Source organism: Calonectris borealis, chromosome 4, assembly GCF_964195595.1.
Source record: "Calonectris borealis chromosome 4, bCalBor7.hap1.2, whole genome shotgun sequence".
Lineage (NCBI taxonomy): Eukaryota > Metazoa > Chordata > Aves > Procellariiformes > Procellariidae > Calonectris > Calonectris borealis.
The window spans coordinates 17,326,475-17,343,355 of NC_134315.1; the positions used below are offsets into that span (position 1 = coordinate 17,326,475).

Sequence of the window (16,881 nt, forward strand, 5' to 3'; positions counted from 1 at the left end):
CTCCCGGCCAGCCGGCGGGGCCGAGCGCGGGGCGGGGGAGGCGCAGAGCCGCCCGCTGGAAGGCTGTTTTCCCTGTGCGCTGGGAGAGCAGCTGCCGCTGCTCCTCAGCGAGCCCTCGCAGGATGCCTTTCCGGCAGGGCTCTGCCCGGACGCGGCAGCGCACCGTCCTTCTGGTGGGGATCGTGGTCCTGCTGGCCGCCCTCGTCCTCGCCGTCGTGCTGGCCTCTCTCCTGACTCACGGAAAGCAAGAGGTCAGTTCCCAGATGCTGAAGTGGAAGGACAGAGGGACCACTAAGAATCTGCAAGAAGTTATCCTGGGAAGATGCTACAGCTACGTCATGGCGCGGTACCCTGAGCTGGGGTGAGTAGTGGTCTCGGTCGTGCGTCAGGTGTGTAAGGTGAACAGAAGAGAGCTCTCTCTCACCTCCACCCGGCCGTGTCCCTTAGGTTTGCAGTGGCAGAGAGAAATCAGGGGGGTAAAACCTCTGTTTTGTAGCAAAATGTACAAACTCAGACAGCAACTGTCGGTGCCCGCGTGGTGGCTTTTTAAGGAAACTACCTGCAGAGCCAATGTAAGTAATGCTAATCGTAGGTCAAAACTCCATCATAAATGCATTTTGCAACTTCTTTAAGGCCAGCTACAATAAAAGCTGGATTCCAACAGGTTTGAGTATGTGGAGGTGAAGGCAATTCGCTATAAAGCCAACCTGCCAAAAATCCTGTAACACGTGATACTGCATTCACGTAACCAAAACTACACAGGAGGGAGGAAAAGAAGAAGGTTCAGCACAGATTTACAGGATGGACAAAGATGTTAGAAAAGCATTAAGAAATATCTTGGGGTTATCCAAAACAGATGTTTTTAGCGTGTGGGTAAAACATCGCGATGAGCACAGACAGCTTGCACAGAGAAGTACAGAGGGATCACAGTGCCAGCACGGTAGTCCCAGGCAAAACCTTCACCCAGTGGTGGTCTCTGCTCAGCCCATGGCAGCAGGTAGTGGTGTAACACCCCGAGCAGCCCACCGCTCCTCTGCTGCAGAAGAGGATTCCCTGGGCCCAGGTCTGCAATAGCATATTAGGGCTGAGAACTGATTTTCTGATCCTCTGTGCTGCAGGGAAAGGCAGAGGATGAAATAAGGAGTGCCCCGGGTACCCCTGCGGATATTGGGGACACCCAGCCCCCCAGGATGGGATCCAGGGAGGCCAGGGTCTCTCAGCAGGGACCCAGCCATCACTTCTGTGGTACCAGCCACTCTTATCTTGTGTCCTCAGTAAGCCTCTGGCAGGCATTTCCACCACCCTGGGCTGAGCACAGTGGGGCTGCCCCACACCTTGGCCAAGTGACAGAACCATCGTGGTCTTGTCTTCAAAAAGACAATTGCCACCTCTCATTTTCGTGACATTGGGCTGATAAAAACAAAGCTGTACATAGTTTGCTTGCATTTGGACTTCTCTTGGCCTCGGATGTACGCTGCTGTATGAAAAAGCTGATTTGCAGCATTTGAAGAGAAATGAGCACGTGGAAAATCATGGCCTGAGCATGCAGATTTAAGTGCATGCTTTACATTAAACACCTAATTGGGTTTGGTGAAGGGAAGGGGGTTTCTCTTAGGAATAAAATTAAAAAGCTCCTGAAACTTTTGCAAAATCATGTACATGTTTCTAAAAGTGCACATTAATTTATTAGAGAAGTATACATTCAATATTTAAATCTGAAGCCTAATAGCCTTTATTACTTTTGCTTGTTTCGTTCCAATTGGGGTGCTGAAAATGTAAAAAACACTTTTGTGTGAGTAAGTTTCCAGCCAATGTCACATATGTTTTCATTCACACCACAGTCTGAATCTGACCTGGGAATAAGTTGTTTAAGCAATTCTTTCAAGGACACTTTTTAAAAAATCACAAACCCGTGATCATAACCTTTCTAAAAAAGTTGTTTTTACAAGGCATAACATTTTGTGCTATTCTTAATCCAGCAGTGTTTAATAGCTTCATGGCTGTGATCTCACTTTCTTTCAGATGAAATGATTTCTTTGTAGAAGGACCCTTTTTTGTTTTATTTTATTTAAGAGTCAAATTTATCTGAGACAGAGAGCACTGAAAAAGGCAAGTATGCTCGTTTACGTACACCTGGAATGTTCAGGAGGTTCCTGAACAGAGAATTAAATGTAGGTGCTTTTCTGGGAATCCAACCTGAGATTCCTCGTTTCTGATCCTGCTGAGCTCAGTGCAGTTTGTTGTGTAACCAACCGCTTCTGTCACTGGCACTTTCTGATAATAAAGCGGGTGCCTTCAGGACACATCAGAGAGCCCCGTATCTTTCATCCTGTGCTCTTTCATCACTGATGTAGGCCTTGGATCTTGCGTTGCGTGAGATCTTTGGTGCACTTCGTCAAAGAAAAGGAGTAGGAACAGGGAGCTGCAGAAACTCGGGCAGGCTTACAAGCTGAGCAAGCTGTGTCCTTTACTCAGTTAGGACTTTTGTTGCCACTGCTCCCACCATGGGAACCTTGGTTAGAAATCTTCTAATTTCCTCATAAATTTGTCCATAGTCTGTTCTTGCCCTTTTAATCATACACCAACATGTGCATTTATTTAAAAAGCTCTGCTTTTAGTAAACTCATGGACATTTCCTCATATTTTTACTTTTTTATATCAAAGCCACTAAGTTCCATCGTTGACAATATTTTCTTTTTTTTTTTAAAATAGCAATCTGTTCTACTGCAGTGGTTGGCGTGACTGTTTACTACATTTTGGAGTGCCATATTTCAAATTGGAATAGCTGCTTGGTTTTGGAAAAAAGGGGGATTGTGACATATGAATATGGACTTTATAATATTTCTAGGTATCACAGATGGATTTAACAGGGGCCAGGAATCTACAGCTCCCAATTAGCTCTGCTTTTGCAACTGCATGCTATAAATCATGTGAGAAGGGCATGGACGTGCTAATGTACACCTTCACCATGACGGCTGCTTTAGCCCTAGAGGATACCTCCTTGCACTCTCCCTCATCTTACTGGAGCCCCGAGCACCGTACACAGTCAGCACGCTCTGGTCAGCTCTTGCCTGTTCCGATACGAACCGTGGGCTGAACCAGGCCTAATGAGGCCACTGGAAAGACTGCTGCTGTCTGCAGTCGAGTTTTGTAAGCGCGTCATGCAATCAGATTTTATCCTGTTGATTCGCTTATTCTCCAAAATCATCAAAACATTCAGGTGCTGTGTTGAACTTGCTTGCTAAAGAACAATTCCCAGGTACTGTATACAGCACCTGCTGGTAATAATTTTGTTTACCTGCCTTGTTTAACAACCCTTGGTTTTATTTCTGCTGCTGGCTGGATGACTCTTATCATTTGTACACATACAGTTTCCTCTGTTAGTCTTCCTGTGTAGAACTGTCGTCGTGCCAAAGTTGAGGAGAAACAAGCAGGGAATACCAAATGCTTCAAATACTGCATTTGCAATATTAGCCTCATTTTTAGGAAAAGATGCGGATGATATAGCAACAGGCTTTAGGGGTTTTGTTCCCTGCACACATAGTTGCACAGTTAGATACATACATTAACGAGAGGCATTTCTTTTTGTCTTCCCTGGAAAATACTGGCTGCTGCCAGAAGTCAGAGCTAAAGCAATAGTTTGTCACAGCTCAATAGTCTTTTTTTTTTTTCCAACATTAACAAAAGCTGCAAGTTCTGCTTTCAGTGGTCTTGCAAAAATCCCGTACCATCAGCCATGCCATTGGTATGTATTGTAGTTTTGTCTGAATAAAGGCCAAAGGCAGTTTGGTCTGAAGGAGGGATTTGACCTCAAATTACTTCGTCTCCTCTTTCCCAATAATACGGCCTCCCTCTTGTGGCTAATAAAACACTTGCAATTCTCATACTCCAGGTCTCATGCAATACAAATTTAAGTTTACCAGAATTTATCCCTGGTATAATCAGAGGAGGGAAGTGTGATGGGGAGTGCAGAGCTGCACGCTCAGCAGCACCAGGCTTCTGCAGGGCCAGGTCAGTGGCAGATCATTCAGAAGGTCAGTGCTGGTCAAGACCAGTTGTGGTGACCTGGTAACTTACCCATCGCTTGGCGGATGTTGTGTATGACGGTTTTGCACCTTGATGCCTGCCAGGGGAGAACAGGTACTACCAGATGTAGCATAAAACCTGTTGATACGAAGTTAACTGGTTTAGTTTTCCTCTTCACCGTATTTGAATTGGCAGGCTGAGGTCAGATATGATCGGCACTTCGTGACCTGGGGAAGGAGAGGGGAAGAAACATCTAAAAGGAGGTCATAGTCACTGATCCTCGAAACACAAACAATGCTACTTTTTCAATCTGGAAATAAACTCGTCTTACATATGCAGCTCCAGAGATTTTTCATTCCCAGATAATGACTACCCCTCCCCAGATCTGCAGTAACTTCTCAGTCTCTGATTCACCCAAGCTAAGCCAAGCTTGCAAGGACCTACTATTTAAAAATGGCTGCAGCGGGTTGACCCCGGCTGGACGCCAGGTGCCCACCAAAGCCGCGCTGTCACTCCCCTCCTCAGCTGGACAGGGGAGAGAAAATACAACGAAAGGCTCGTGGGTCGAGATAAGGACAGGGAGAGATCACTCAGCAATTACCGTCATGGGTAAAACAGACTCGACTTGGGGAAATTAGTTTAATTTATTACCCATCAAATCTGAGTAGGGTTACGGGAAATAAAACCTAAATCTTAAATCACCTTCCCCCCACCCCTCCCTTCTTCCCGGGCTCAACTTCACTCCTGATTTTCTCTACCTCCTCCCCCCGAGCGGCACAGGGGGACGGGGAATGGGGGTTGCAGTCAGTTCATCACACGTTGTCTCTGCCGCTCCTTCCTCCTCAGGGGGAGGACTCCTCACACTCTTCCCTTGCTCCAATGTGGGGTCCCTCCCACGGGAGACAGTTCTCCACGAAATTCTCCAACGTGGGTCCTTCCCACGGGGTCACAAGTCCTGCCAGCAAACCTGCTCCTGCGTGGGCTCCTCTCTCCACAGGTCCACAGGTCCTGCCAGGAGCCTGCTCCAGCGTGGGCTTCCCACGGGGTCACAGCCTCCTTTGGGCATCCACCTGCTCCAGTGTGGGGTCCTCCAGGGCTGCAGGTGGATATCTGCTCCACCATGGACCTCCATGGGCTGCAGGGGGACAGCCTGCCTCACCATGGTCTTCACCAGGGGCTGCAGAGGAATCTCTGCTCTGGCACCTGGAGCACCTCCTCCCCCTCCTTCTTCACTGACCTTGGTGTCTGCAGGGTTGTTTCTCTCTTTCCGGATGTCTGCTGGAAATACCACACGGCAGAGAGGAAACAGTCGAGGAGGTTCCTGGAGTGTGTGGAGGATAACTTCCTGACGCAGCTGGTAAGCGAGCCCACCAGGGGAGATGCCTCGCTTGACCTGCTGTTCACAAACAGAGAAGGGCTGGTGGGAGATGTGGTGGTCGGAGGCCGGCTTGGGCTTAGCGACCATGAAATGGTAGAATTTTCGATACTTGGTGAAGTAAAGAGGGGGGCCAGCAAAACTGCTACCATGGACTTCCGGCGGGCAGACTTTGGCCTGCTCAGGACACTGGTCGAGAGGGTCCCTTGGGAGACAGTCCTGAAGGGCAAAGGGGTCCAGGAAGGCTGGACGTTCTTCAGGAAGGAAGTCTTAAAGGCGCAGGAGCGGGCTGTCCCCATGTGCCGCCAGAAGAACGGGCAGGGAAGGCGACCGGCCTGGCTGAACGGGGAGCTCTGGCTGGGACTCAGGAAAAAAAGGAGAGTTTATCACTTGTGGAGGAAGGGTCAGGCAACTCAGGAAGAGTACAGGGATCTCGTTAGGTCGTGCAGAGAGGAAATTAGAAAGGCAAAAGCCCGGCTAGAACTCAACCTGGCCACTGTCGTGAGAGACAACAAAAAATGCTTTTATAAGTATGTTAATGACAAAAGGAGAGCCAAGGAGAATCTCCATCCTCTATTGGATGTGGGTGGGAACGTTGCCACCAAGGACGAGGAAAAGGCTGAGGTACTCAACGCCTTCTTTGCCTCAGTCTTTAGTAGTCAGAGCGGTTATCCTCAGGGTACTCAGCCCCCTGAGCTGGAAGACAGGGACGACGAGCAGGATGAACCCCCCATAATTCAAGAAGATGAAGTTCATGACCTGCTATGCCACCTGGACATTCACAAGTCTATGGGGCCGGATGGGATCCACCCGAGGGTACTGAGGGAGCTGGCAGAGGAGCTTGCCAAGCCGCTCTCCATCATTTACCAGCAGTCCTGGTTAACTGGGGAGGTCCCGGATGACTGGAGGCTCGCCAATGTGACTCCCATCTACAAGAAGGGCCGGAGGGGGGATCCGGGGAACTACAGACCGGTCAGTCTGACCTCGGTGCCGGGGAAGATCATGGAGCGGTTGGTTTTGAGGGTGCTCACGAGCCATGTGCGGGACAACCAGGGTATCAGGCCCAGCCAGCACGGGTTCATGGAAGGCAGGTCCTGCTTGACCAACCTGATCTCCTTCTACGACCAGGTGACCCGCCTCGTGGATGAGGGAAAGGCAGTGGATGTGGTCTGCCTGGACTTCAGCAAAGCCTTTGACACTGTCTCCCACAGCATTCTCCTAGAGAAGCTGGCGGCTCACGGCCTAGACAGGTGCACTCTTCGCTGGGTAAAAAACTGGCTGGACGGCCGGGCCCAGAGAGTTGTGGTGAACGGAGTTAAATCCAGTTGGCGGCCAGTCACGAGCAGTGTTCCCCAGGGCTCAGTACTGGGGCCGGTCCTGTTCAATATCTTCATCAATGATCTGGACGAGGGGATCGAGTGCTCCCTCAGTAAGTTTGCAGACAACACCAAGTTGGGCGGGAGTGTTGATCTGCTGGAGGGTAGGAAGGCTCTGCAGAGGGACCTGGACAGGCTGGATCGATGGGCTGAGGCCAACTGTGTGAGGTTCAACAAGGCCAAGTGCCGGGTCCTGCACTTCGGCCACAACAACCCCAGGCAACGCTACAGGCTTGGGGAAGAGTGGCTGGAAAGCTGCCCGGAGGAAAAGGACCTGGGGGTGCTGATTGACAGCCGGCTGAACATGAGCCGGCAGTGTGCTCAGGTGGCCAAGAAGGCCAATGGCATCCTGGCCTGTATTAGGAATAGTGTGGCCAGCAGGAGTAGGGAGGTGATCGTGCCCCTGTACTCGGCACTGGTGAGGCCGCACCTCAAATACTGTGTTCAGTTTTGGGCCCCTCACTACAAGAAGGACATGGAGGTGCTGGAGCGTGTCCAGAGAAGGGCAACGAAGCTGGTGAAGGGCCTGGAGCACAAGTCTTATGAGGAGCGGCTGAGGGAACTGGGGTTGTTTAGCCTGGAGAAGAGGAGGCTGAGGGGAGACCTCATCGCGCCCTACAACTACCTGGAAGGAGGTTGTAGCGAGGTGGGTGTTGGTCTCTTCTGCCAAGTAACTAGCGATAGGACGAGAGGAAATGGCCTCAAGTTGCGCCAGGGGAGGTTTAGATTGAACATTAGGAAAAATTTCTTTACTGAAAGAGTGGTCAGGCCTTGGAACAGGCTGCCCAGGGAAGTGGTGGAGTCACCATCCCTGGAAGTATTTAAAAGACGTGTAGATGAGGCCCTTAGGGACATGGTGTAGTGGGCATGGTGGTGTTGGGTTGACGGTTGGACACGATGATCTTAGAGGTCTTTTCCAACCTGTATGATTCTATGATTCTCTCACATATTCTCACTCCTCTGCCCGGCTGCCGTTGTGCAGTATTTTCCCCCCTTCTTAAGTATGTTATCCCAGAGGGCTACCACTGTCACTGATGGGCTCGGCCTTGGCCAGCAGTGGGTCCGTCTTGGAGCCGGCTGGCACTGGCTCTATCGGACACAGGGGAAGCTTCTAGCAGCTTCTCACAGGAGCTACCCCTATAGCCCCCCTACCAAAACCTTGCCACGCAAACCCAGCTTATTTTTTGTCTAACCTCCGCCAGTGAGAGAGCACCAAGGACGCAGACAGGGAGCCGCTTCAGTAACGTATCTGACTCTCCAGGCCCAGCAATCCCACCGGGTTTGACTAAGCGGTACAAACACCCGGTGATGGAGATGCAAAGCATGGAACTTCAACACATTTTTCATGCAATGTCATGTGGACACACAAGATATATTTCCCCTTAAATACAATTAGATGAACTAATGTTGTTTTTATAGGTAGTGGCAAATTCCTGTTATAACGAATTTTAACAGTCTATAGTGCCATTAAATTTAGTAAAAGTTGGTGCACGTCCAGGATAGCTTTGTCTTCTGACTCCATGATCATGAATGCATTTTGCCTTTCCATTCCTTTGCAGCCTGTGGAGGTGGAGATACATTTTGTCAAAAAGAACATAGGAAACATGATTTTCTGTGAGCTACTGTTGCACTTGCAGCATAATTTTTTCCAGAAAGAAATCTGGGTTTTGTTGTATGCTTACTTTTGCATTTTACCTTCATGCTTTGCTAGGCATTTTTAATTTAGTTTCATTGTAGTTGTTCACTGACTGTTAACACTTTCACATCAAGCATGGCACTGAACAACAGCCATGATTTGATTCAGTGTCACAAAAATCTTAGCTTTATTTTATACAACCATGACATTATACTGAAACTTACCTGAGATTCGTTTTTTCATTAAGGAAATATGCCTTACATAAGAGAAACCTTTACTGAATCACAGTTTTCTGAAGAGTACGGTGTTACTACCTAATTGTAATGCATTAGCACCTTTTAGAGTGCACTGCAGACTTCTAAAGCTTCTCAATTTAATATACATCAAACTGCAAAGGATTTAGCTTTTCTTTATTTTTAAATATACGCTTTCCAAAAAGATTGAATTATTACCATTGTTACGCCATCCCTTTGGGTTCTAGAGCAAACAAATGGCTTTATTTGCGCTGTCTATCTGTGGAAAAGGACATGGGGTCCTGGCGGACAAGCTGAACATGAGCAACCAACGTGCCCTTGCAGCAAAGGCCAATGGTGCCCTGGGCTGCGTGAGGAGGAGTGCTGGCAGCAGGGGGAAGGGGGTGATCCTGCCTCCGCTCAGCACTGGCGAGACACATCTGGAGTGCTGGGTCCAGTTCTAGGCTCCCCAGTCAGGGACATACTTGGAGCATGTCTAGTGAAGGACCACGAAGATGATTGAAGTGTCTGACATACAGGGAGAGGCTGACAGAGATGAGACTGTCCAGCCTGGAGAAGAGAAGGCTCGGTGTGTAAATACCTATGGGAGGAGCAAAGAAGAGAGGGACAGGCTTTTCTCAGTGGTATCCAGTGGCAGGACAAGAGGCAATGGGCACTAACTAAAATACAGGAAATTCCATTTAAACATAAGACAAAAACCCTTTTTTTACTCTGAGGGTGATCAAAGGGTGGAACAGGTTGGCTGTAGAGTTTGTGGAGGCTCCATCCTTGGAGATGCTCAAAACCAGGCGGGACACGGCTCTCAGCAACCTTGTCTGAGCCAGGGGTTGGACTAGACAATCTCCAGGAGTGCCTTCCTATTCTTCTATTTCTTAGAAAATGCTTTTAGACTTGCAAGCGATCCACTGGGTAACTAGAATAAACAGTGATGCAGAAACGTTTTGGCTCATCTGTAGTGGCAATGGTGTTGATATCTGTTGCTACTTTTGGTTTGTCTCTCAGTATTAAGATGGGCACTACATCATCATAATAACACACTGCTTATTAAAATGCCCAAGTCAGAACATTTGTTACAATCCTTCAGTGTACACTCTTAATATTCCCCTCCCTATTTCATGTGCCAATGTGTTGACTTTAATACTTTTTCTGTTAGCCTTTGTTATATGAAACATGCATAGCTCTGTTTTTCGTTTCTTCTGTCCTTTAATATTTATAACATGTATTATTTATAAAACTTATGTATAGGTCTTCTTTTACAATTGTTTTCCCCTAACTTGTATATGAGTGACTTTGTTCTTGTAATTTCTTGGTAACTAAGATACAATCGTTACAATTGTTAACAATTGTTTGAGTCTTACTTAAAGATACACTTCCATTGAAATACGCTGTACTCAGCTTTAAGGGGGAACTGGAATATAACATTTAGTAGGCACAAATGGACAGTTATTAGAACTTTAGGATTTAGAGATAGGGCTACTGGTTCTATAGTTGGTCCTTCAAATGAGTCCTCATGCTGTTTAAGGCTAGTTTCCATAACTATTCTGGGCTGTAAGACAGAGCTCCATTTGGGTTTTATTGTCATCTCTTTCTAGGGGAAGTTCATTAGAAAGAATTAATTTTCTCTTTAGCAAGAGGTGAGTTCTTACGGCAGTGGGTAGCTATCATTTATTTTTTCTTGAGATAATTAATCACGAACATATTTATTTCTGCTCTCTGGAGTATAAACATCAATGCTAGACTGTGGAAGGCCATCCAACTCTGTGCAAAGCTCATACTCAGTTCTGCGCAGAAAATTTACCCTCCCAGGCTGTAACTCCACTGACAACAGAAACCCAAAGTCTGAGAGTGTCCTGCAAATTTAAGGGGGAGATGTCAAAAGATGCATTGTCTTTTCTCCATGGCCAACATCAATGTACTTCTGAGGTACAGAAATGCTGTTGAGATCTGAATTTATCTCTTGCTTTGGCAACCATATGTCAACTCATCTGTCTGTTGTCTATATTGATTTATAGTCATATAAAAATTGTTATTAAAGGGCTATATATTTCTCATATACTCAAACTTCTTCCATTTATTTAACAGTGGTTAGATATTTAATGGTTCTTACTGCAAGATTCTGTAGGATTTAAAATAATTTTTCACCTTTGGGTTAGCCTACACATCATGATTACCCCACCATCATATATTAAAATCTCTTTGCAGTGAAAGTCTGCTTTGGTTTTAATCCCAGATACCAGACAGAATATCATTCTGTCTGCACTGGCCTTCTACACATTAATCAGAAGTATTTGTTGATGAAATACTGTTCAACTTAATTTTCTATGGCAACTTTATGCAGCTCTTTAGTGACGCACAGTCAGTTAGCTGCCTGTTCTTTGCCTTCTCTCTTGTTTATTGATTTTATAGCATTGGCTATACAGAGCAATGGCTGGTGGCTGTCTAAATTATAGCACCGCCCTAGGATTGAAATTATTAAATGTTTGGATGAGCCAATCTAAGAGCTTGTTGTTGCTGAAAGGGGGAATCCTGTTCCCTCCCACCTCTCCCTGCTTCAGTTCTCCTGTCACATCTGTAGAGGTGTCGGTGAAAGCAGCCGTGCTCAGAGGTGGTACCGTTCAGCTGTCATTGCTAAGGTATGGTTAAAACTCAAGAACTGTTTAACCCCTCAGAGCACCATGGGGAAATGTAACTTTGCTTATCCATAGGGATAGGAGGAACAGATCCTTTTTCCCTTTGGGGTCAAATGAAGATCTCCCTCAAGTGTCCAAGGGTAAAAACAGATGCTAAAGATGCAGTCTGTCTTCTCAGGAGATGACACCAAAATAAGGTATTAGCAAGGAGCTCACTCACAGTTGTACTAAATCTCCGATCTGTTCCTTTGTCCCTGTCCTGCAGACACATGCCACCCTTGAAGCAGGGACTTCTCCTGACTTACTGCATTTATGCCACATCCCAGCAGTTTTAGTTCTATAAAAAAAACCAATGTACTGCAAATTCATGTTATGGGAAAAAAAGAATCTGCAGCTGCATTAAGCCATTGAGTGTTTCCCTGCTATAACATACTTTTATTTAGATCATTCTTATAGAAGTGTTTTTCCAAGTTTAATATTAAAAATAAAACAATACTAAAAATACACTTTCTAATCAAGGGGTAAGACGTCAGCTTAAATTTGTTCCCTCTATATCTGTTGATGACATGGCCCTCACTTGGAAGCTTAAACTGTAAAGCAGCTATAATCCTCTGTCAAAATGCAGTCCAGGTAAGGCTTCTGCCCTTCTAGAGGCTGCGTCCCACTTACAGAGCATCGCTGAAAACACCATCTGCCTAAGCAGCTTGTTTTTTCACCCAGGAAAGCTGAAATCCAGCCAGCAAAAAAATCTTGTGTAGATGAACTCTTCACTGGTTTATAGCTGCCACCTTTTGGCTCAAGCCTTCCCAGAAGGGCGATAAGGCTTAATGCTGTTCTGGAGCACCGGTTCCCAACTCACATAAAATACTCTAGGAGCTATAAACCAAACCCACAAGTACACCTGCCCTTAAAACCCTCTCATTCCTGCCAAAGGTGAAGGACCAGTGTGACTAGGAGGTATCGTTTGTTCCAGGTCATTCCTCATACAGAAACATACACAGCCCGGAGGTGCACCCAGTGGAAAACTCACCTTGTACTTCTTTTTCCAGACCTCCAGACTCCTCACCTCTGCCGTGGGCAATTTAATTGCTCTGCCTACGGGCAACCTTTCCAGAAGTCATCTTTCTCTGAGGCAGAGATTTGGATCTCTGTCTCTATCCCCAGTCAGTTCCTCCAACGCTTTCTTTACTGGCTTTTGAAATACTTAATTAACAGAGGGCAATACTTACAAAATCAAGCTGCCAAAAAAAATCAAGTATGTCATTCTCATATTGAAAAAAAGTCAGTTACCATAAAAGTTACGGTGGCAGACACTTTGCAATAATTAAACTAAGTGGGTAGTGAGAGGCTAGTGCTCATTGAAGACATTGAGATTGACAGCTCTTCCATGATTTTTTTCCTTCATCCTTTCCCCTGGTAATTTTTCCCCTCTCTTTTACCCTAATGCTAAAAGCAGCAGACAGTAATCTCCTCAAATCCTCAGCGATGACAGCATATTGGCTGACCTCTCTTAATTCGCATTTGTCTGATTTTTAGCACAAAGATACCTGCGGGGAGATTTTAGGTACTAGAATAATAGGAACGAAGCTGATCCGTTGTATGCACGAACCCATTTTCTGACTCAGTGGTCTGGAGATGGGTCGGGCCGTCACCCGGCATGAAGGACCGCACACCTGAGGTTGACCTCAGCCGCGGCTCCCGCGAAGTCCCTTCTCCTGCGTGATGGCGGTGTTCTCCTTGCGTTCAGCTCCTCGCACCCGCCGCTCAAGCTGGCTGCAGAGAAGTCCAACCACAGCCGCCGGGCTGGGCTTGGCAGCCGCTCCAAAAAAGCTACTCCGAAGCAGCAGTGAGACACGGCAAGGCTGGAAGAAGGGAAGGGACAGCAGAAGAAAAAACAGAAATATTTAAGGCAAAAAAGGTAGCAAAAGGATTCTGGATTACAGAGGGCTTCCTCTCAACACAGACGTAAGAGTTATTGTTCATTGTACAATTTTTGACAACATAAAGACATAGCTACTCATAAGCTCACATGAAAAAATAAATTGCATGTGGCTGTATAAATTGCACCGCTGTCTACAGCCATCACAGTTTACCTAAAAGAGGCAGATAAACTGACACACAGGCAAAGATGGGTCTGTTAGCTGCAGAAATACTGCTACACCATTTAGATCCTTTGGTATGCATTCTCCTAAAACGCCTGGGCGTTTACAGGTGGATGCCTTAGACTCCCAGCAGAGTGTGAATTGGTCTCATGCCTTTAAGGAGCTTTGTTATAACCACAAAGTTCTCACTGACTTTTTAAAGAGCCAGATTTCTGAGTGCTTAGGTGCATATCTGCATTAGGTTTTGGCTAACGATGGCAGCAAATGAGAAGGATTTTCATATACAAATTGCAGCTGCTGGTGAGGTTTGATCCCTGCCAAGGCCAGTTACATAAAGGGCTCAGGGGACTGTTTCCAGTTCTAACTTCAGAGCCTCACCACAGAGCCACAACTGAAATCTCAGTGTGGCCTGAAGACGTTGTCATCTTTTAGAAAGAAAACTCTGGACCTTGGAAAAGCTGCTATTGATTGCAGGGGAGACCATGTCTCACCAGGGAAGTGTCTCTGCCTGGTAGAGTGGTTTGAACAATATGGGCAGAGTTGATGGAGTTCTCCAGAACAAAGCCTGGAAGTCATTTTTCAGTTGTAAATTTAAAACGGGTCCCATACTTGAAGTGTCTCTCTCAAATTTTTGAGTAAAAAACTAGAGGCAACACAGCCCAAGGAGACACTGCCTTTCTGAAGATGTTTTTAGCATCCAGTGTCAGTCCAGTGCTGAACTGAAAACAAGACATTGTTCATGGTGGAACTGAAATCAGCAGGGATGAAACTTATCATTGATATTATACTAATTAAGTAGATTTCAACTGGGGATGAATTTGCTCCGTCATTTCCAGTTAAAGAAAAAAAATAAAATTACAAAGTAAAAAAAAAAAATCTATGTTAATAGTGATTTCCCAGGTAGCTCAATGCCATCCTGTTCCTTTAAGTGAAAGGATACTCTTTCAAGGTTAGCCAGACCAGTGTACTGATAATGATGCAGAAGCTGTCCATTTTTCTAATATGCACATTAAAGTTTGGCTGCTAGGATAGCTGCTAATGGAAATATTCTTGGCCCCCAGCTTCCGTTTGATAGATTAATGTGATATTCATATAAAAGGTAAATGGATAGAAATACTCAAATTCATTGGAAAATGCAACTTCTACCCAAATATAAGCACAAATGCAGGATATGCTTTGCAGTATGTATAACATTTGGATTTAATAAGGAAATGTAGTTTTAATGGTTATTTGTTTCCCAGTCCTTATTCGATGCTATACTGAGTGCAGGATGTAGTCTCTGTCTCCAAAAGGTCATAAGGCAAGTTCTGCAATCCTCGCTTTGCAGGTTCAGTTCTTGAGTTTACAGCAGGTTTCACAGTGTTCCTTCTAAGTCTATTAGTGATTATTTCACATTTACCAGCATTTCCCAAACTCTATTCATAAAAAAAAAGTTTGAAAAAATTAAACTGGAAATTAGAGTATATTTATTTTACATGTCACTGAATTTGGATTAAATATTTCAGATTCTGTAGTAGAATAAAAGACTTTAAATATTTCAGGATAAACAAAGTTAGCCTCAAAGGAAGAAATCCATTATGCATAAAGATATGATATTTGCAGATATGATGCAGAATTAATATGCAACCCAAAACATACAAACAAAAACCAGAGAAGCCACACGAGCCCCACAGCCCCACAGGCACTTAAGTATATTCACCATGGACTCCCGTATCTGAATTAGATAAATTTAATTAACTGGTAGCTGGTGATCTCTTTCACACCCTTCCTTTCTTTTGTAAACCAAGGAAGAAAACAAAAGGAGCCCATTCCGTGACTGAGAACTTCACAATGAGAAGTTGGGAGCAGCCTTAAGAGGACGGGTTTCTCAGGCATTTTTTGGCAAGGCAAATGTGCTTGTTTCAACCTGAAACTGTTCTTGCTGGAATTTTTTGCATACCAAGTGCCAGCAAACTTCTCATCTTGTTTTCAGGAGGCCCAGAGCTACAGCAGGTCTCTGCCCTTACCTCTGCTTAGTGTGAGTTAAATGCTGCACACCAGACAAATATTTTCGTGCTGTGCTGGAAAAAGGGACAGGTGAAACTTTATTGATAGTGCCTACCTCAACAGTGAGCCTGGAAAGAGTGGCATATCTTCCTGGAGCTGGGATTAACAAGTCCTAAAGTCTTCTCACTACTTATTTTTTCATATATCAACCAAAATCGGAGTTCTATATGACTGGTAATCTCTTTGAGATGTGAGGCAAAACCTGTATTTCATATCAGAGAAATAGCTTTCCAATGGCAAATCAATTATTTTTATTCAGTTGTAAAATTATACATGTTGCTAGGTGAGGATAGCAAAAATGAAATATCATTTAGCTTTCGTATGTATTTTTTCACGTTGAAGATCTGTATTTTGATTTCTAAAACGATGCTGAAATTGCCTATAATAGCCCATCTTCATGCCTTATCATTCTGTGTGGTACAACTCAAAGTTCCACCGGCTGTAGAAGAGCTTCCCCCATTTGAAGGCTAAGCCCTACCACTTCTATGACATTAAACACGTAACTTTGCTCAGCTCTGCCAGGACTATGGATAAGGACTCTTCTCTCAGATATGAGTGACATCCATGCACATCATCAAGTGCTGAGCTTGGTGTCTTGAAATGCTAGAAAACTGGTACTTGGAATTTGTGACTCAGCAAGCTGTCTCGGCAGGATCGTGAATCACCTGGATAGTTGTTGCTTCATGCTTCTCATGGCCGTGACTTGAGTCCAGCAGCAGAAATGGTTTGTACTGTGTCTGTCACTTACCTCTCTGCTTTGGAAATAGAAAAACAGTTTTTTCTTATGATTCCTTGAAAAATATTCTGTCTTCTGAGACCAAGCTTAAAAACTTTGCAATACGAAAGCATAAATGACCAGGTAACCAGCTGTCACCTGTGGCTGTTAACACTGTTACATAGAACAGATTTCAGGAGTAGCTTTAAAAAAAAAAAAAACACAACCCTGCCAGAAGGACAAATCACTTGACAGATTAGAGAGTGTGAGCCATGTAAATGTCTGTGAGATGTACCGGTGCTTACAGCCAAGCCCTACAAATTCTCTTTATGGGACAGTTGACTGTGCAAAGCAAAGGGGACAGCTGCCTCTTCTGTAATGTCACCCCTTAATCAGCAGGAGCCCTCTCTTTTGGCTGATTCAGTGCGGTCACGTTGTAATCCTGTGTGGCAGGGAGAGGTATTTACAACTTCCCAACCCCTAAATGAAGTACCAAAGTTGGGAGGATGGTCTCTGTGGGTTACTTCACAGTTTGCAGCCAGAGACAGGCTCCTCCAGAAGAAAATTTAATACACCCAAGTTAAATTCTGCTAAGTAAAACGTGAATACTCCCTGACATGACAGTGCAACAGCAAAGCAATGACTGTGCGCCCTAGAATATCTGCAGTTTGGCTTCTTATTCCTACAGTGACCATAACTGAAAGTGCATTTAGGCTCCTGA

General features: G+C 45.4%; 1 protein-coding gene across 1 annotated transcript in view; it reads left to right on the forward strand.

Annotated features, from left to right (window-relative positions):
• The first annotated feature begins 14 nt into the window (after nt 1-14).
• LOC142081746 (ADP-ribosyl cyclase/cyclic ADP-ribose hydrolase 1-like) overlaps nt 15-16,881 on the forward strand; it is a 29,614-nt gene continuing 12,747 nt past the window's right edge. Inside the window, exon 1 of the mRNA XM_075148807.1 lies at nt 15-361. Within this exon, the coding sequence (XP_075004908.1) occupies nt 123-361 (239 nt within the window). The 5' untranslated portion in view covers nt 15-122. The remainder of the gene's footprint in view (nt 362-16,881) is intronic.